A 20,981-nucleotide genomic window follows, 5' to 3' on the forward strand; every position below is an offset into this window, starting at 1 on the left:
TTTGATTAACGAAAATCATCTTTCCTAGAAACATTGAGGTGACTCTTAAAACAGCTGTATATTTAAGCGTCCTGCAGCTCCATGACAGCTGAGCTCTGGAAACACAGATCTGTCTCGAAATCTTGAGCGATTTCTCTCACCAGACGCTGGAAAGGCAGTTTGTGAATCAGCAGTTCAGTGGATTTCTGATGACGGCGAATCTCTCTAAGCTACAGGACCGGGCCTGTAACGATGAAGCTTCTTACCACCGCTGGTAGCCGGGGTGTTATGATATTACTATGATATTACTATGATATTACTATGATATTACGCAGTGCCTGAAAATAGGTTTATTGGAAGTTACCTATAGCTGGGACTATTTTCAGGAGCTGTGTAATATCATTGCGGCTGCTGGACCATGGTATGGCAGAAAAGTTATTTGATTATTACGCTGGAATGAGAGTATAGTATGAGAGTATAGTTCTTAGCCATATCGGCCATATAATCACAACTTTTCATTTTCTGTCGGTCTTAGTACACGATGTAACTACAGAAGAGTCAAGTCTTAAATAGGAAAAATATAGAAACTTTTGTTCATTTTTGAGCGAGATGCTCACGGTCTGATCAGATTCAATGATCTATGCTAAGCTAAGCTAAAAGTGCTACCGCCAGACCTGGACATCGGCTGAATGGATTTGAAAACAGTAAAAACTGAACTGTTTAACTCTAGGGGAGTTGGAAAATTAGCCTGTCTTTTTTTTTTTTTTTTTTTTTTTTTAAAGTTCAGTGTTCCTTAAGAAGAAAAATCTTTATCTGAGTGAATACATGACACACTGATAAACTCACACTTTATTGTCTTTTTGCACTTCCTGTAAATTACCCTAATAATCAGTGTTGCCAGACATCGCGAGACAAATAAGCAACCAGGCCTGTGAAAACAAGCCCAAAACAATTGACTTTATTCTACGAAGCCCCCCTAGGTTCCGGGAAGAGAAAAATAAACTGTGTGCACGGTTTTATAATCCATAAAACCGTGAAGATCCCATGATGCAGAAGATCCCATTTTTATATAACTATAACCCAGAAACAGGAGAAATTACTGATGATCTTAGTGTCCAGCAATAAAGTGTCTCCTGCTCTGATGAACAAATAAGTGATTTAGAAAAGACTTAAATAAAATAAACTGGTTTAAAAACCATTCCAGTCAAAACCATTTGAAAAGGTGAGGATGAGGCTTGGTCTAAAACACTTTAGCCTCATATATATGAAGAATAACACCACCATTATCTTTCAAGTTGCTTCAGGTAAAAAGGTGCAAATTAAACGTGTTTAGCAACTTAACAATTTGTCAGAGCTGAACCCATGAAATATCTGAAAATATCCTGAAACATTCAACATGTTTTACTTCTACATCCAGACGTTGATGGCCCACATTCAAACAAGAACATAATAAAACCATATAAATAATCAAAACAAACATAACAAAAACTTGTGTGAAATGAGAATGTAACTATCCTCTTGTTTAGTTGAGGAGCGTGTGGGGCACAAAGAGACCAAGACGCCACAGGACAGGGACAGAGGAGGCAGTTTCACTCTCTGTAGATCATACTGATGTCTTCAGGTGTTTCTTCATACCTCCACTGCTGTTTCCTTCATGTGTAGAGGCCAGAGTTTGTGATACTGTGTTTCAAGAGCTGCAAGATCACCAGAGTAGAGCTTCAGCATTGAGACTGAGCTGAGCTGTGGTTTAGTTTGTGACAGGATGACAGTCGGACTGAACACAGTCATAGATTTCCATATCTGGATGTTAGCTGGGAGTCTCTGTCGCACTTGTCTATCCGCCTCCACCAAGAAGTCACGGCACCTGCTCTTTATATTTCTCTCAGACGTGCTCTCAATTCTTGCTTCATCCAATGCCATCATGAAGGTGACCCCATAACTGACTGCACCCACAGGAAACAAAACACAGGGGTCTATTATGTCAATTGCAAGCAGTTGTTCCTCTGATGTGGGGATCATTCCAGGTCTCTCCACTCTGGAGATGAAGCAGCGAAAGAAAAGAAGCAGAGACTCCAACATTTAGATTGGATTGCCCCTGTCCTGCTGGAACAGCTTGTTGATCCTGTTGAATTCTTGTAGAAAAGGCATTAAAAACAGCAGGTACAGTTTGTAAACAGGATCACTGTACATCTGGTGCAGGATTTCAGCATCATAACATCTCTGGTGGTCTTTGGTAAGCTGAAAGTGAAGCTTCAATTCATCACTGTTTGAGTATGTGTGAACAGCAATCATGGATGGAAAGCCAGCGTGTACCTGACATCTGAACAAGCATCAAAGGGATTTCACCAGGATTGATGAGACTGTAGATCTTTGCATACTCACGGCGGCAAAGATCACTGTTTGTGAGAGCGAGAGACCAAGTATTCAATGTTGCGTGGGAGGGTCTCCACTGCTTTGCTTACACAGAGCTGTATGCAATGGCACACGCTCTTGAGCAGCTGGAGATTTGGGTTTTTCTGTAGAAGGTGAGTGTACACTGAATTCCTCTTCCCTACCAAGACACTGCAGCCATCTGTAACTAATCCAATGCACCTTTTGATGTCCAGTCCAATACTCTGTAGAAAACGGGTCAGAGTAGAGGCAATACCTCTGCTGTTTCACCCTCCAAGTTTATTAAACCCAAAAAGGTGGACACAACTTTGTTCAGTGTCATACTAAAGTAGCGGATTACCACACACAGTTGCTTGACAGATGAAATGTCTGTGCTTTCATCAATAACAAGCGAGTAATCATCACCTCCATTGTAGGCGTTCAGCTTGTTCAGCAGGGAGATGTTGCTGTCACAGGTCTGCGGTGGGGGCTTTTAGTCCATAATGGTCTGTACTCTGAGTGTCTCTGCTGTTGCTGAAACGATGGGCTATCCTCCTGGAGTACTGTCTCTTAAGCCCCTTTCACACTGCGATTCCGGCAAATACACGGGTAAAGTGTTCCGGCAATTGTTCCCGGGTCACTAGATTTTGCACTTTCACACTGCCAGTGATTACCCAGGGTATGTGCGTGCTTTCACACACAACCCGTAAAGGTCCCGTAATGACAGGTGACATCAGGGCTTGACGAAAACATTAGGCTTTCACTGAAGCAAGCGAACGATCTCGGCTTCAGCACGGAAAGTGAGAAACGAACTGATCTCTGCTTCATTACAGTTTGCACATTTTTTTTGTTGATGTCGCGAACGTTGATCTTCCTTCAAAACAGCCGGTTAAAGAGTCACGTGATAACATGCGTCATCACTACAACACGGCATTATATCTGGCTTTTGTTCACACAGCGCTCATCCTGGGATTGAACCCGGCAATGTTACTAGGTCCCCGACCCAGGTTCACTGCCGGAATCAATCCCGGGATGTGTTTGCTTTCACACAGAAGGTGACCCGGCAATGTTCCGGCAATATGCAGGGTCCGACGTGCAGTGTGTAAAGGGGCTTTACCCTCTCTGGTGCCGTGGGATAGGTTGGTCCTAGCTGTCCCAGGCCCACCTCATCTCCAGCTTTGAACGCAGTGCTCCACGTCTTCAGGAGACTGTAGACCTCTCCTGTCATCCACGGCTTCTGGTTAGCCTGGACAGTGATGGTTTATGTGACCGTTACATCATCAATACACTTGTTGATGTAGACAGTGACAGTGATTTTTTGAGAGTGCATTTTTTAGATTATTCAGTTATACTAGCTCTTTAGGGACAGTATACAGGATGGTATATCGGGGTCAGGATACAATATTATTAGATTAATTAGATTCACTTCTGTATTGTGATATTCTGTATTGCCAACACTCTTTAAGTCTGCATGGTTAAAATCCCCAGCTATGATGAGAAAAGCATCGGGGTGTGCTGTCTGCTGCTCACTGATGAGCTGGTACAGTTCATTAAGTGCATCGTTACTGTTCCTGTTACTGTTGCTGTTGTTTGGAGGAATGTAAACAGCAACGAGCAGTATGGATGTATATTCCCTCGGTAGATAACCACGATCGGCACTTAATAATCATAAACTCCAGCAGGGGTGAGCAGTGTTGGCACCACGCATCATTGATGTAAACACAAATACCTCTGCACTGACCCCTCTTCTGCTTCCTCTATCGCTGTGGGCGAGATGCAGTAGTGGGAGTCGATGATAGTGAAGGCCACATTAAAAAAAGTTAACAGTTTAAGTAATTTGTGGATTAATGCGTATTGGAGATGCGAACCGTTTAAAATGATTCAGTTCGATTTGGTGAACTGGTTCAAAAGGATCCAATTACATGGAGTGATTCGTTCGCGAACCGGATATCACAAACTGCTTTGTTTTGAACTCTCTCTCACAACAGACACGGAAGAGAAGACAATGCTGAATAAAGTCGTAGTTTTTGCTATTTTTGGACCAAAACGTATTTTCGATGCTTCAAAAAATTCTAACTGACCCTCTGATGTCACATGGACTACTTTGATGATGTTTTTCTTACCTTTCTGGACATGGACAGCAGACCGAACACACAGCTTCAATGGAGGGACAGAGGAGATAAATGGAGGTCTCACGGGTTTGGAACGACATGAGGGTGAGTTATTAATGGGTGAATTATTTTTTTGGGTGAACTATCCCTTTAATGAAGGAGGATACATGAGGGTTCAGACCAGAGTTCTTCCTTTGCACCATCTTCCCACTTCTTTTGATGACGTGGAACTTTGAGGAGCACTTGCTGTTGTCAGGGTTATCATTTAACCTTTACATAACAGAAAAAAAGTTAGATCATTTGATGTGAAAAATGTCTAAGAAAACAACCAAATACTCACAACACAACCAAATACAGAAATGCACTGCAAATGGCACAGAACACAACGGAAATATTTCCAGGGGACCCAATATGTGACGAACCCGGATGGAGCATGTTTAGTACTCAATGTCTACTTTTGTTTTCTTGCAAAAAATACAGAGATTACATATTTATGACATACAACTTTATATACAATATAAAAAATGTAAAAAGAACATGAGGGTGAGATATTAATCTATACATTAGTAACATTGTAAAAAAAAATTTAATGTTATGTTTAAATAAGTTTCATACGTAAGAAATGTAAGGTAATGTAGGGTCCAAAGATGAAACAGCTAATTTTAAAGTTGAGACACACACAGATAAATAAAGCATATTACGAAAACTTTTTTTGTATAAAATGTATTTATTTGCAACAGTTATGTTAACAGCAATAATAAGACATTTATGTCCTAAGTACAGCTATTAAGCTGATAGACACCATGCTGCTTTGTCACGAGAACATCCCAGGTTAAAATAATGAGGAAATTACGTTGGCTAAATCCGAAATCGCCCCCTTAACACTCATTCACTCATTTCTACATTAGTCCACTAATACGGTTCACTTGAAGCTGTGAATGAATTCGGACAGCCGTTGATCGCGCATTGGATGTACACAGTCGGGTTCGTCACTTACTGGGGTCCCCTGAAAACATTTCCATTGTGTTCTGTGCCATTTGCGGCGCATTTTCGCGAACGAGATTATGTTATTCTCCCGATGCTGATGTACAGAACAAATGTTACATTTGAAGTAGACATATTTTTCTCTTGGTTGTTTAGTTTCCTTAACTTTATGTGTTTGCGGTAACGTTAAATGTGAGACTGAGGGGCGGAGAGGCTTTGGAAAGTGTATGAGCATTCAGGAACTGCACACGAAAACCTTAAGTTCGCCGTGTTTTTATGTCCTTTGGCATGATTAATAAAGGCGTATAATGTCTCCACAGAGACGCCAGTGTTTGCACACGACACAAACATTGCGGGTTTTACTCTAGCACTACAAGCATGACGTGCATTTATATGGGGTAATCAGTTAACAGCAAGCGATAATAGCGGGAAAAAATCCGACTGACTTTAAGCTAAATCCATGAAAGCTTTGTTGTTCGGCTAACAGTTCACATGAACACTCACCAGCTCCTGGAGTGGTCAAACCCAAGGCAGAGACCCGTTAATGTCCATATTTTGACGGTGAAACGTTCAGTAAAGGGAAAGAAAGGAAAGAAATATGAATGTTTGCACAGTGTCACCACAACTCTCTCTAGCTCTCTTCACAGCATAAATGTGAGGTGACTGCGCGCCATACAGTGGCAGCGTTTTTTTTTATTTATATTTTTGTTTTAGTTAAACCAAAGATATAATATATTTAAAGTAAAAGAAGTAATATTTGTACCCACCTTTGCATCTGACTGGTTCTTTTCGCATCTGTGTGTCTTGTTTTCTTCTTTCTCCAAGTGGGATATAAAACTTGATCTGTGATTGGTCAGGTTTCGCGCTCATTTTTTCTTTACTGTATTTAAATTTACAGTAAATTAAAAATACTGTAATTTAGTGTCGCCAAGAGGGTATTCCCCAAAATGTTACTTTAAAATACAGTAATATGCTGTATAACTGTCCTACAGTAAAATACAGTTCATTTTACAGTTAAATACTGTTAAATTTACAGACATTTCTAACAGTGTATATATATACAGCGTTAACGTGCTGCGTTAACGTGAGACTCTTATCGGGTGATAAAGTATCGCTGTTAATCTATTCTCAAAGTTGGGTTGGGAGCTGGGTCTATACTAAGCGAGCTCTGATGACTTTCACCTTGATATTTTATATAACCGACTGACTGAGGCCAGCCTAAAAAGATGCTCAGGACAGTTGACGGGCCACTGCTGCGCATCGTCACGAAAGCGTATCTTTTTCACGTGTTTTTAAGCCTTACCGCTTGTCGATTTAAACATTAAAGCATCCAAACACAAGACGCGGAGAAGCGTAACAGAATAGCAAGACTCGCGCGCTGTATTCGGTGGCAAGAGAGCGATTGAGAGCCGCGTGTCACGGACAGTGACACTGAACCGAGCTCTCTTCTGCAAAGTTCTCCTCGAAGTTCCTCCTGGACCTGAACGAACAAATACAAATCGCAGTTTGAACAAACAAAAAGATGTGAAAGAGCCCAATTCTGCACCGCGGTGTTCTGGTGTTCAGGGCTATATATATATATATATATATATATATATACATATATATATATACATATATATATATATATATATATATATATATATATATATATATATATATATATATATAATGTAATAATATAGTACTTATTTATCTAATGGACAGGTTATTATTTTATTTTTTCTTGTCTCTTTTAATTGGTTAAATCAACTAAACTGCTGGACAATAACCAATCATTTTTGTTCTATATTTTTTCTCTAAATTATGTATTAAATATAATATATAAATTAGCACTGCATTTTTTCACATTTTATTATCTTTTTAGCCTACCTGAAGATGACACACTCATAAACAATATATTATTTGCCATATATTATTATTATCATTATTTCATCACATATCTGTTGTCTTCATGTTTCATCAGTCTAAACGTTTGTTTTTTTATTCAGCTTAGCTTTGATAGCTGATAGTTTGCTAGAAGGGAAACGTCGCACATTAATATTGTGTTATTTCTGTCTTCTGAACAACAATTAATTACTGTATTTGACTTTCTACATGAGAGCACACAGCTTCCAGTGTGAAATATAAACTACATGAGAGTGTTAAGTGCTCCTATAGACGGTATTCAGTAATGCAATATATCACTGTAATTAATATGCATGATGTTGTTATCATGGCCACTTCTAAATACCATGAATAATTATATATAAAAAATATTAACAAATTGGAATGCATTTTAAGAATACTATTCCCATCAACTGGTCAAAATACACAACACCTCTGTTTACTGCTTGAAAGAGTGTGTGTTCTGATGTAATCAAGCACGCATGGGGAACACGTGAGAGACGCGCTGAATGAAAGCACATTCACTCTCTGACAGCAGATGGCACTAAATAATGAAATGCAGCCGTTACCCTGGAAACCCCATAAATAAAGCAGCTGCACTACTTTCTAAAACAGATTTAAATAGACATTCAAATTTGAGGATCTGCTATGGTGTTCATCACAGCGCCAAATACATAAATATTTAGAATTAATAGGCTATTGAAAAAAAAAATCTACACCATGCCCTATAATTTTGATTCTTTATTATTCGTTCACACTTTACATTAGGACTTCACTAGGTAACATTAGTGATACTACGGGCGGTTGAATGCTTGAATCTGATTGGCTGATGAGCGTCCTGAGGTGTGACATTATTTTCTTGGAAATGCACAGTGAATGTATTTCCAGGCAGCTCTCTGACCGCATTACAGTTCCAGATCACTTCACATAGTTAACAGTAATAACGGTCACGCAGTTTGCACAAAAAGTGTTGTCAGTGCTGCCCTGACGATTTGATCAGTCAGCAACTTAAAGACTACAGTTGACATTTCTCACTAGCGAGTTAATAATAGCTGCATTCACACAAGCTCTCTCTCTCTCTCTCTCTCTCTCTCTCTGTGTGTGTGTGTCTTTGTCGCTTTCATTCTCTTTCTAATAGCTTCATTAATAACTGCATTAGAATACTATCAACGTCTTAAGCCTCAGTTACCAGCATTGGAAGAGATGCGTTAGATAAGTCCTACTCACAATAGCAATTTAAGTTCACAAACCGGACGAATCCCTTTAATTAAATAATCAGATCGATGTCTTGAGGTGTGGTAACAGTATATTCACATCGTGACCACATCTCCACCTCGGGTGTGGATTATTTTTCTAATAATTCAGCGGCCCGTCGTCAATTATTCCTTACTTAATTCATTAGTCAACATAAACTGGCAATGAAAAAATTCTTCTGAACATTCATTAATCTTAGGTCTTCCAATATTTAATAATACCGTATAACGTGGTAAAAGCATGAGCAATTAATCGCAACAGGAAAATTAGGTACAGACATATCCCAAGTGCTCAATAATGTTCACATCGGCTCATTTCTGATACAACTAAGACGCCGGGTCATTCATAAACTATTTTGTCTCTTTAATTTAAATCTAGACTTTTTCACACTGTCTCTTGAAAACCTCGAGCTGAACACACTTGACTGAAAACATGTGTGAGACAAATGTAGATTTTAATAAAAGTATGTGGAGTGGAGGGACAGGTTGAGTGTATTCTAGACCCATGCTGTGATGACATTGTGTGTGTTAAATGATGGAGAATATCCTCCATCGGTTCTCATGGAGCATCAAAACAGAGAAACACTTTCAGCTGAAACTCTAGACATGTTTCTGTGATCTGCATTGTGTTGAACCAATGGAAATGATTCATATCTGTTTCTTCTGTGTTTAGTGCTGATGTCCTTCATCCACTCTGGACTCACTCAAGGTATTGTGCTCTACTGATTTACATTTGATTTATTAAATATGAATAGTGTTGTAGTAGTTTATTTGTCTACATGGATCACATGAGGATCACACATTTGTCTCTTTGCTGATAATTCATCTCCATATTTAGCTGTTGTTCATCTTCACTCAGCATCATTTATATGTGTAGCTCCTCATGCTGCTAAAACACTGCTATTTCTGCAGTTTATGATGAAAGTTAAATAAATAAAAAATAGTTAAATAAAAAGCTTATTGTAGTCTATTGCAAAAATGACTGTGTGTCATTAACTCTTTTGTGATGTTCAGGTTATTTAAAACATCCTCAATATGTAACTGTGATCTGGATGATGGTTCATGAGGACACACATCTGTATAATGACATGAATATTATTACATAAACAAATAATAATAATAATAATAATAATAATAATAATAATAATAATAATAATAATAATAATAATAATAATAATTCCTCTGTGACATAATTTGTCAGAATATTGTAACATAACTGCAAAAATGGTACTTTAGCACAAAACAAGTTAAACTTAGAAAAAGGTTAATTGTTTTCTTGTTATAATGATGATGTTTGAATGTCTCCAGATCAATCTGACGAGACACTGACTGAAAACAGCGCCACCTACCGACCAGAACAAGAACTGTTCAATAATGTTTTAATAACTTTCTTATTTCAAAATCCAGCTGAATTGACAAAACAAATTAATAATATTTTTACAACTTATAGCATTACATAGTAAATTTTAATCACAATTATGTCAGATATTCTCTTCTGTTCACAGATTCACCCAGATCTACTCTGACTGTGACTCCAGACAAAACAGTATTCACTGGAGAGAGAGTGAATCTGACGTGTGTGATTGAATCTGACAGAGACTGGAGATATGAGTGGAATAAAGACAGTGTAAAGTTACAGTCGTCTGAGCGTTACACTGTAAACACAGACACACTCACTATCAGAGCAGTAACTACATCTGATGAGGGTCAGTACACGTGTAGAGGACAGAGAGATGGAAGTCTTTCATCCTCGCAGGAGAGCAACCGGATTTATCTCACTGTAAATGGTGAGTGAATAAAACAAACACTTACATTTACATTTAGGGATATAACCGCCATTAAAAAGAAAAGAGATGCTCAAATATGTGTGTGTGTGTGTGTGTGTGTGTGTGTGTGTGTGTGTGTGTGTGTGTGTGTGTGTGTGTCTGTGTGTGTGTGTATGTGTGCGTGTGTGTGCGTGCGTGTGTGTGTGTGTGTGTGATGTGAGAGAGAAATTGTGTCGGTTCTAGTGCGTCACACACGTGTTCAGTGTATTTGATTCATGTTTGTAACGATCACTCATTCATTCATCTTTTACTTTTATCTGCGTCTGAGATGAAGTTGTTATAATATTTGAGTTTTCTTGATTCAGATTTGACACACAGACTGGTATTCTGACACAAGCTTCATGATTTATAAACTTATCTTCATCTGTGGAAGAGAAAACATTGTGCCACAACATCCTTTCAGATTACTTTCTCTTTTTTCACTTTGTGTGTTTGTGGAGGATCATTTCATTATCAGCAGAAGAAAAGAGGAGATAAGGAAGAGAGTCGTATCTGAGAGTAGTTGTGTCGTCTGGAAGAGTTTCAGTAGTGTGGAGAGATTGTTTGGAGAACGCTTCGAGATGGAAAGATGGCTGTTTGTTCAAACCTTTCTTTTCTAATGAGTGATGTCTGGTGCGTTATGAAGTGCCAAATTACTTTTAAACGTGGCACTGTCAGATCGTCTGAACTTAAAGTTGTTCAGAAGACAAGTATCGTCTGCTCATCAGCTGTTCTGGGGTCTGAAGATCCTGATACACTCTCCAGATTTCATCATGACCACAAACTTGTTCAGTACATCTGTCACTGTTACACAGACTCAATTATTCACAATTGAATTATTTATTTATTGAGAATATAACATACAGGGGATACAATACAAAGCAATAAAGTGCACACACAACCAGAGTACAAAGAGAAGTAATACAAATAAAATTGTGACGAGATGTCCAACTTAAATTATGAGAGTAAAGACAGTACATATGAAGAGTTTTATAGTAAAGTTCTGTCCTCTTGTTAAGTTAACATTTACGCCACACGCTTGAAGTATTCGGCCAATCACAACACACTGTGTAGCTGGCCAATCAGAGCACACCTCGCTTTTCAGAAGAGGAGCCTTGTATAAAATTGACGTGTTTCAGAAAGCATTATGTTTAATTTGTTTTTTGAACCTTAAACCACATAAACACGTCATTACACCAAATACACAAAATAATGTTATTTTTAGCAGCATCATGACCTCTTTAAACCTGCAGTGAATCAGACGAGGAGAGACATCAGTCTCCTCTCCACATCTCTCCTCTTTAACATCAGTGTCACACAAAGAGTGTAAGAGTGTCATTCTAGAAACTGACTCAGAGATCCTCCAGGATCATCACAGATCAGTGGAGATTGTAACGCTTGTTGATTCCTGGCAGAAGAAATCAATGAGAGGAAAGTCAGGCAGCTCAGTTAGATCAGAAATGTCCAGAAAGTCTTCGATGGTCCTCGAGTGAATGAGTTTCTTGCTGAAGCTGAATTAATACGACTAGATCTGTCAATGCTCTGCTGTTTCTGTAACGTGACGAGATGGAGCCAGAGCCTCCAGAAAACACCGAGAGCACAAAACTGACCACAACAAACCAGAACATGACTGATGTTATGAAAGATGACATAATAATTGAACTGTATCATAGTCTAAACCATTTACAATTTTGTTTTACTTTTTACTGGAAGTGTTGTTTGTCACTTTTTTTTTTTACTTTTTTTTTATTTTATTTAAACTTTATTTTACCAGGTAGGCCAATTGAGAACAAATTCTCATTTACAACGGCGACCTGGCCAAGATAAGGCGAAACATGTGCAAGACAACATAGTGTTACATAATAAATACACAGAACACAGGAGTGCAAATTTATAAAATTACAGTAAAACACAAGAAGGCAATACCGGATATCAAAAAACAGGATAAGATATATGTGAGTCTGTTAAGCAACATAATTAAGACATATTAGGACATAGCAAAAATATTTTAAGATTAAAAAACAAATAAATAATTTTACTGAATATATAAGGTGTATCTTATTAAAAATTTATCTCACCGATATATCATTTAAGTGCATGGATTGTATGACCGCAATTATGGAAAGGAGCATTAAAAAAAAAAAAAAAAAAAAATATATATATATATATATATATATATATATATATATATATATATATATATATATATATATATATATATATATATATATATATATATATCTGAGCAATAATAATAATACAAGAAACTCAGCAGGTATGACAGTAGTGCATCTGAAAAAAGTCCACTGTGCAATGCGGACATAGCATAAAGGAGAGAAGAATTGAAGACAATTAACAAGTACAAAGATCGGTCAGATGTTCAGAAAGGAGTAGTTTAAAAGCAACTGGTGATATGAGTGTTTCAATTTTTAAGGTTTTTTGTAATACATTCCAGTCATTGGCGGCCGAATGTTGTGCAGACTTTCAGGGTGACTAAGGCAATATACCTACTAGATGTAGACTGCGAGTAGGTACAGGAATAGTAACTAGACAACTTAAATACAGCGGGACTTTACCAAGCAAAGACTTGTAAATAAGTTGGTACCAATGAGTTAAACGCCGCATAGTTAATGATGGCCAACTAACTAATGCATAAAGCTCGCAGTGGTGGGTGTTGTAAGGAGCATTTGTAACAAAACGTATGACACTATGATAGATCACGTCCAGTTTTTTCAGCAGAAAATTTGGGGCAGTTCTATAAATAACATCACCAAAGTCAAACATTGGAATGATAGTCATTTTCACCAAAGCCAGTTTGGCAGCATAAGCAAAAAAGGGCCTGTTGCGGAAAAGAAAGCCAATTCTGGATTTAATTTTAGATCTTAGTTTGTTAATGTGTGGCTGGAAGGAGAGAGAACTGTCTAACAAGACACCTAGATATTTATATTTACAAAACTATATGGTTTTTTAACACATTTACAAAGTAATTATGTAATCTAAACTGCTGTTTGAGTCACTTCATATTTTTGTCTTTCTTCACAGCTTTCCCCAGATCTACTCTGACTGTGACTCCAGACAATACAGTATTCACTGGAGAGAGAGAGTGATTCTGACGTGTGTGATTGAGTCTGATCACAGAAACTGGAGATATGACTGGACACCTGACTGGAGATATGATTGGTATAAAGACAGTGTAAAGTTACAGTCGTCTGATCGTTACACTGTAAACACAGACACTCTCACTATCAGAGCAGTAACTACATCTGATGAGGGTCAGTACACGTGTAGAGGACAGAGAGATGAAAGACCAAACTCATCACAATCAAGCTCTGCTGTTTCTCTCTCAGTGACGGGTGAGTTTAATATCATTGTACTTTATCTTTTTTTTTTTTTTTATTCTTTAATAGTCTGACATAATATCATAAAAACCTCCTGATGAATCTTATCCACCGGTCTTGAGACTCTCAGTACAGAGACAGAGTCGCTGCAAATTAAACTTCTGTCTGACTTTGTGTATTCTCTCCGTTCTAATGTCGTCAAACATCTCAACAGCAAATACACTAAAGTGATCTGATTTTCTCTCGCTCATCTCACTCTTCTGGCTGGGAATTACAGTTGCACACCTGATTGTTTGCTATTTTGGTCTGTAATACCTCCAGATCCACTTTAGGAATATCATACTTCCACATAGGGATACTGGACCATACCACAGTTTTACAAAACTCCTCTCCATATCCTCCCAGATCACGTGCATCATCTCCTGTCCAACACTCTTTATGTTGTGTGTCTATCTATTTGTCCTCTCAAACTAATCCAGTAATTCACAATCATCTTCTTCTGTCTTATTCTCAAACTCATTTCTCCTGTCTCTACCTGCACTGAACACACTGGAGATGTTCTCATGACTCTGAGACATAATCTCTGTGTCTGTGTCTGAATACAGTCCAGACTCGATGATACTGACTGTGCTGCTGACTCCCATGATCCAACCTAGATCTTATTAGTGATATATATATATATTAATGACTTAAAATCTGCTCCCCACTCCACTCCTGTAAGCACCTCATAATGTTTATTACTTTTTTACATTTATCTTCTACTTGTTTAATGTGAGATCTCCATGTTATTTGTGAATCAGACCACACACCCCCAAAAACAAAAACTCTCAACTCTTTCCAGATTATTCCTATATCATTTCTGTTCAATATCTTTATTTTTCTTTCCAGAGAAAACCATAACTTTAGATTTTTCAGCAGAAAATGTAAAACCTCATTCCATTACCCACATTTCAACCTGATGTATTCCTTCCTGTATTTTCTACATATTCCACATTTTGGCCATGTTTCCAAAGCGCCCCATCATCAGCGAACAATGATCTACTTATGCCATTAGGTACATTACTAAATATATCATTTATCATAACAGAAAAAGTGTAGGACTTATAACACTCCCTTGTGTGGTCCATTTTCTACTTTATGTTTATTTGAAATATCTGTTCCTATTTTAACTTGAATTGATCTTCCTTTTAAAAAAATCTCAAATCCATTTAAAAACTTTACCTCTTACTCCCATTTTGTGTAGTTTAATCATTAATCAATCCCTCTCTCCATAAAATATCGTCCGACTCAACGTCAAAAACACTGCTGCTACAGATTCTTTATTTATTTGAGCTTTTGTCAAATCGTCCTCTAAACACAACACTGCATCCATCGTGTCTCTTCCTCTCCTAAACACACTTTCAAATCACGTTATCAAACCCTTTTTCTAAATAAAAATACATTAATCTCTTATGTTAATGCTATAGGTCTATAGTTTGATGGCTCACTAGCATCTTTTCCTGGCTTCCTTATCAGGATAATTACTGCTTCTTTCCAACTTTCAGGAATTCTCCCTTCTTCCCATACTTTATTAAATAAACAATTGTTCCTTACTTTTTGTACTTAAATGTTTTAACATGATATAGCTTATTTCATCTTTTCCTGGTGTGGTTTGTTTAGTTTTAGCTAACACTCTTTCTACTTCTCCCATATTAAATTTTCCATTTTCCAGAATCGTGATCTCCTCCACATCTATGGAATTACATTTTTTTAATAATAATGAACGAAACTTTATAAAACTGAACGTAACATTTTCAGAAACTATCAAAAATATACCGTTACAAAATGAAAAAATGAAAACGAAAAAAATTAACTCAGTCGCACAAATTCAACAGGCTCTTCAAATATGCTTCATTCTTTGTTAATGTTTTTCAAAGATTCGTTTTTTGCTAATCATGGATTCTGAATGCATTGCCACAGATTTTGCTTACGTTTCGCAGTTTTTCGTTGTGTGTTTTGACACAAACTTCTTGTGGAGGCGGAGTTAAAAGTGATCTACTCTGATTGGATAGTGAGCTTTTGATGGACAGGTGCTCGTAGAAATCACTTAGCTGATTTTAGTTTCTGCCTGTAAGTCAGTATTAGATGAACCAGACATTGATCAGAACGTCCCAAAGCTGCTCGTGGAACAGAGTGATATGCATCCTTTATTGTGGTGTAACAGTGATCCAATATATCACTGTCTCTTGTGGGACATGTGATGTGCTGTCTGTATTTTGGCAGTTCACAGAAGAGATTGGCTTTATTAAAGTCCCAGAGAATGATTAAAACAGAGTCTGGGTGTTGTTGTTCTGTGTCTGTGATCTGATCAGTGAGTTTCTGTAAAGCTGAGGTCACGTGCGCTTGTGGAGGGATGTAAACACTGACCAGAATGAACGAGTGAAACTCCCGCAGCGAATAGAACGGCTTTCAGTTGACAAACTGCATTTCTAGATCAGGGCAGCACGTCTTCTTTAACACAGTTACATCTGTACACCAGCGTTCATTGATGTAAAAGCATGTCCCGTGTGTGATTTCCCCATTGATTCTGCGTCGCGATCCGCTCTAAGCAGCTAAAAGGCAGATGGAGCGCGCTGTCCGGTATGGCGTCATTCAGCCAGGTTTCCCTGACACTGTTTAAACTGCCCTGTCAATCATATTGTGTTAACAGCATCCACATTTAGTTTAATTTAATTTCCTACCGTATTGAAGAGAAATGAAGAGACATGTTGATCTGCTAGTCGTGGGACTATCATGCCAAGAACTTGTGTGTTTGCATAATGACACATTTAAAAGTTAATGACCAAATGTATTGTAAAAGTTCACAGTGTTGCTGCAGATGAAATATAACGTGGATAACATTAAATAAATATTTTTTTTAGGTTAGACATTAATTATTTATAACACAAATCCCTTTCTCTACCTGTATGTTGGTCATGTATATCCACCATGTTTGTAGTTTTTAAAACTGTTTTATGCATTTGTAGTTCTAATTGAATCCTTGTCCACCGCGCAATGTGTTGTGAGCAATATTAGCCGTTATAGTGTGCATTGATCTGCACTTCGAATTCTAACCGGAAGTAGAGACCATCCAAGAATCTTAGGCATACTTTTATAAACATACTATGATTTGGGACATACTAGTTCTATTTTCAAATACTATTTAGGACAGATATGTGAATTGGGATGCAGCATGTGTTTCTTCCGCGTATCTGAACTCGTTTTTTAGTCTCGGGCAAAACTGTACGACAATCCCATTACATGATCTGACAGATTTTTAAGTAGAAAGGGAAACCGCGCAACGCATTAAAATAAATTATCATTCATGTTTTCATAGCTGCTGGCCAAATTAAAAAAATAAACTAAAATTAAATAATCTTTGAAAGCAAGGGGGGCCCTGGTGTTTCGGGGCCCTTTCATATTTTGTGTATAGAGAGGATCGGCTCTGTGTGGCAAAACAAAATGAGAAAAAGAAAAGTGAGAAATGATCTGTCATTTATCATATTGCTTACCATATTTATTTGTCTGGTGTTTTTGGGGTTTTGGTTATTGTGCTGTTGCAAGACTTTTGAAGAGATATGGACATGTAATGCAGCCCAGAGCTGCCTAGAACTTGTCACACACCTGGACTCATTTAATGTTTTTGCCCCAGTGACCGTGTTTCTGTCTTCCGTGATTAGTTCCCAGGTGTGTCTACTATCTTCCTCATGTGTTCCATGTCCCTGTTAATTTAATGATTCCATCCACCTGTGTTTCCCCAATTATCCTTTGTACTTAAGCCTTGTCCTTTCAGTTCTGTTTTGTCGGGTCTTCATTTGCATTCCTCACTTGTGCTCACTTGTCCTCACTTGTGACCACTTGCTACTTACGTGTGTCTACCTCTGTGCTCCATGTTGGATATCCCCTGTGTTGGATATATTAAAAACCTTATTCCGTTTACCCTCGACTCCGTATTCCTTCAGGCAGCGTAAAACCGTGACAGAAGACCCGACCTAATAAGAGAAAATAGAAAACTGCGTGTTCTTCCCTCCGTTTTGTTTTTGTGTTTTCAAAGTCTTTTCTTTTCTTAGTGTTTCTATGGATCCCCTCTATCGTCCCGAATTCCTCATCCTTCTGCTGAAGCAGGAAGAACGCTCTCTCGAGGACCACACCAGATGGTTTTCCTTATTAGCTAATGCCACCAGCTACCCGGACGGCGCGCTCTGCACCTTCTACAACACCAGCCTGAACTCCAAATGCAGAGCGTTGTCGTCCGAAGATGGTCCTCGAGAGGATTTCGCCGCATACGTGGAGTGGACTCTGGCGAGAAATGGGTCACCTCTCACCGTCTGCCCCATAGAGGACCTCGCCAGCCCCACTCCCGACCCAGAGACCAGCCAGCCACCATCACGCCGCACGGAGCCAGAGCCCACCGCAGCCGCAGAGCCCGAGCCATCCACTGTCAGGGAACAGGATCTCGAGAGCACGACTGACCAGGTGTGTGAGCCGGCAACACCGTGCATCGTGGGAGTCCTCGTGGAGATCGAGGGCGTGGAGGAAAGCCCTGCCCACACTCCTGCGACTGAGGGTGAGCTGTATACAGTCTCTGAAAGTCATATGGAGCAAGTTCTGGATCTGATGGACTGGTCTACGGAGGTAATCCCTAATATTCCTGTTTCCCCGCTGGTTCCGTCCAGCCCTGATTCCCCTGTATACCCTCTCAGTCTCCCACTCCTACCTCCTCCAGTCATTTCCTCTGCTCCATTTCCGCTGGTTCCGCCCAGCCCTGAGTTTTCTGTTTCTCCGCTGGTTCCGCCCAGCCCTGAGTTTTCTGTTTCTCCGCTGGTTCCGCCCAGCCCTGAGTTTTCTGTTTCTCCGCTGGTTACGCCCAGCCCTGAATCTTCTGTTTCTCCGCTGGTTACGCCCAGCCCTGAGTTTTCTGTTTCTCCGCTGGTTACGCCCAGCCCTGAGTTTTCTGTTTCTCCGCTGGTTACGCCCAGCCCTGAGTTTTCTGTTTCTCCGCTGGTTACGCCCAGCCCTGAGTTTTCTGTTTCTCCGCTGGTTACGCCCAGCCCTGAGTTTTCTGTTTCTCCGCTGGTTACGCCCAGCCCTGAGTTTTCTGTTTCTCCGCTGGTTACGCCCAGCCCTGAGTTTCCTGTATCTCCGCTGGCTCCGCCCAGCTCTGAATCTTCTGTTTCTCCGCTGGTTCCGCCCAGCCCTGAGTTTTCTGTTTCTCCGCTGGTTCCGCCCAGCTCTGAATCTTCTGTGTCTCCGCTGGTTCCGCCCAGCTCTGAATCTTCTGTGTCTCCTGTATTCCCTCCCAGCCTCCCTCTCCCGCCTCCTCTCAAACCTGCTGGTCCCTCTACTCCTCTTTCGCTGGTTCCGTCCAGTCCTGATCCTCCTGTCCTTCCTCCCATCCTTCTCCTCTCTCCTCCTCCTAGACCAGCCAGTTCCTCGCCATCCCTGCTGGTGCCAGTCAGTCCCGCAGCTCACCCTCAGTCCGCGCCATCGGGGCGCGGTGGTTCGCCGCTGGACTGCCAGTCTCCAGCTCCGCCTTGGCGTGTTAAGGCCCTGTCTCCGCCTCCAGCCTCCGAGCCCTGGACTCCTCCTCGGTCCTTCGACCCAGCGGCTCCGCCTTGGCTCTTAGCTCCCTCGTCTCCACCGTGGCCTGTCATCCCACCTGCTCCACCGGGCTCCCTCGTCCCTCCGGCTCCACCTTGGTCAGTCGTCGACCATCCGCCGCCTCGGGACTCCACTCCTCTGGTTCCACCTCGTCACTCCATCCCTCCGGCTCTGTCAGGCTCCTCCTTCCCTCCGGTTCCACCTCCATCCTCGGTCGCTCCGGCTCCACATCGGTCTGCCAGGACCCTGCCTCCGCCTTGGTCGCCTGAGCCTTCTGCTCCACCTAGGCCCTCCGGAACCTCGACGTCCCCCTGGCTCTGCGGCTGTGCTGCTCCATCTTGGGCTCCTCACCCACCGGTGCAGTCTCCGCCTGTCGGCCCCCTGGTGTCGTCGACCCTTCCTTCACCATGGCTCCTCCCGCCGTCGACTCCACCTTGGATCTCCGTCCTGGCTGGTCTCTGGTGGACCATCTGGCTCCTCCTGCTCCTGTCTCCTCCCTGGCTCCTCCCTCCGTCGTCTCCTCCCTGGCTCCTCCTTCTGTGGTCCCTGTCTGCTGGCCCCCTCCTGGGAGTCCGTCCTCCACCGGAACCTCCTCCCAAGTTCCCACCCACGCCTCCCTCTGTTGTTTCTACGGTGCGAGGACGCACCTACCGGGAGGGGGGAGTACTGTCACACACCTGGACTCATTTAATGTTTTTGCCCCAGTGACCGTGTTTCTGTCTTCCGTGATTAGTTCCCAGGTGTGTCTACTATCTTCCTCATGTGTTCCATGTCCCTGTTAATTTAATGATTCCATCCACCTGTGTTTCCCCAATTATCCTTTGTACTTAAGCCTTGTCCTTTCAGTTCTGTTTTGTCGGGTCTTCATTTGCATTCCTCACTTGTGCTCACTTGTCCTCACTTGTGACCACTTGCTACTTACGTGTGTCTACCTCTGTGCTCCATGTTGGATATCCCCTGTGTTGGATATATTAAAAACCTTATTCCGTTTACCCTCGACTCCGTATTCCTTCAGGCAGCGTAAAACCGTGACAGAACTACATTCACTGTGTGTTTTTCTGAAAATAATTACACATCTAAGAACTTTTGTCAGCCAATCAGATTCAAGCATTTTATTGCCCCGTAGTATAACTATACATAAACCATGACTGCATAACAGCAAAAGTAGGTGGCGATATACAACATGCCAAAAAAAGGGGAAGATGAAACAGAGCCGAGTCGTACCATGCAGTGGAAAAGCACCAAAAGTGTCTGAGACTCTTCAAATCTTACATGAGGTTTATACTCAGAGATCTGTCTCACAGCTGAACTCTGAATCTGTTCTTGTTCTCCTGCAGATTTGGAGCAAAAGCCTGAACTCAGATCAGATCCTGCAGGAGCTGCACTGACAGGAAACACAGTGACTTTGACCTGTCGTGTGAATCTGTCTCCTGGATGGGACTTTTACTGGTACAAACACACACTGAACTCTGAGACAAAGACAGAAACAAACTCCTACAGAGTGAAGATTGATTCAGTGTCTGATGGAGGTCAGTACTGGTGTAGAGCTGGAAGAGGGGAACCAGTCTACTACACACAATACAGTGATGCACTGTGGGTAAATGTTACAGGTGAGAGAGAACATAGTATCTGACA

General features: G+C 40.5%; 1 protein-coding gene across 1 annotated transcript in view; it reads left to right on the forward strand.

Annotated features, from left to right (window-relative positions):
- Positions 1 to 20,981, forward strand: part of LOC113096652 (Fc receptor-like protein 5) — a 223,646-nt gene that overhangs the window by 200,666 nt on the left and 1,999 nt on the right. Inside the window, exon 8 of the mRNA XM_026262065.1 lies at positions 20,684 to 20,956. Coding sequence (XP_026117850.1) covers positions 20,684 to 20,956 — 273 coding nt within the window. The remainder of the gene's footprint in view (positions 1 to 20,683; positions 20,957 to 20,981) is intronic.

The sequence above is a fragment of the Carassius auratus genome, unplaced genomic scaffold (genome assembly GCF_003368295.1).
Source record: "Carassius auratus strain Wakin unplaced genomic scaffold, ASM336829v1 scaf_tig00216014, whole genome shotgun sequence".
Classification (NCBI taxonomy): domain Eukaryota; kingdom Metazoa; phylum Chordata; class Actinopteri; order Cypriniformes; family Cyprinidae; genus Carassius; species Carassius auratus.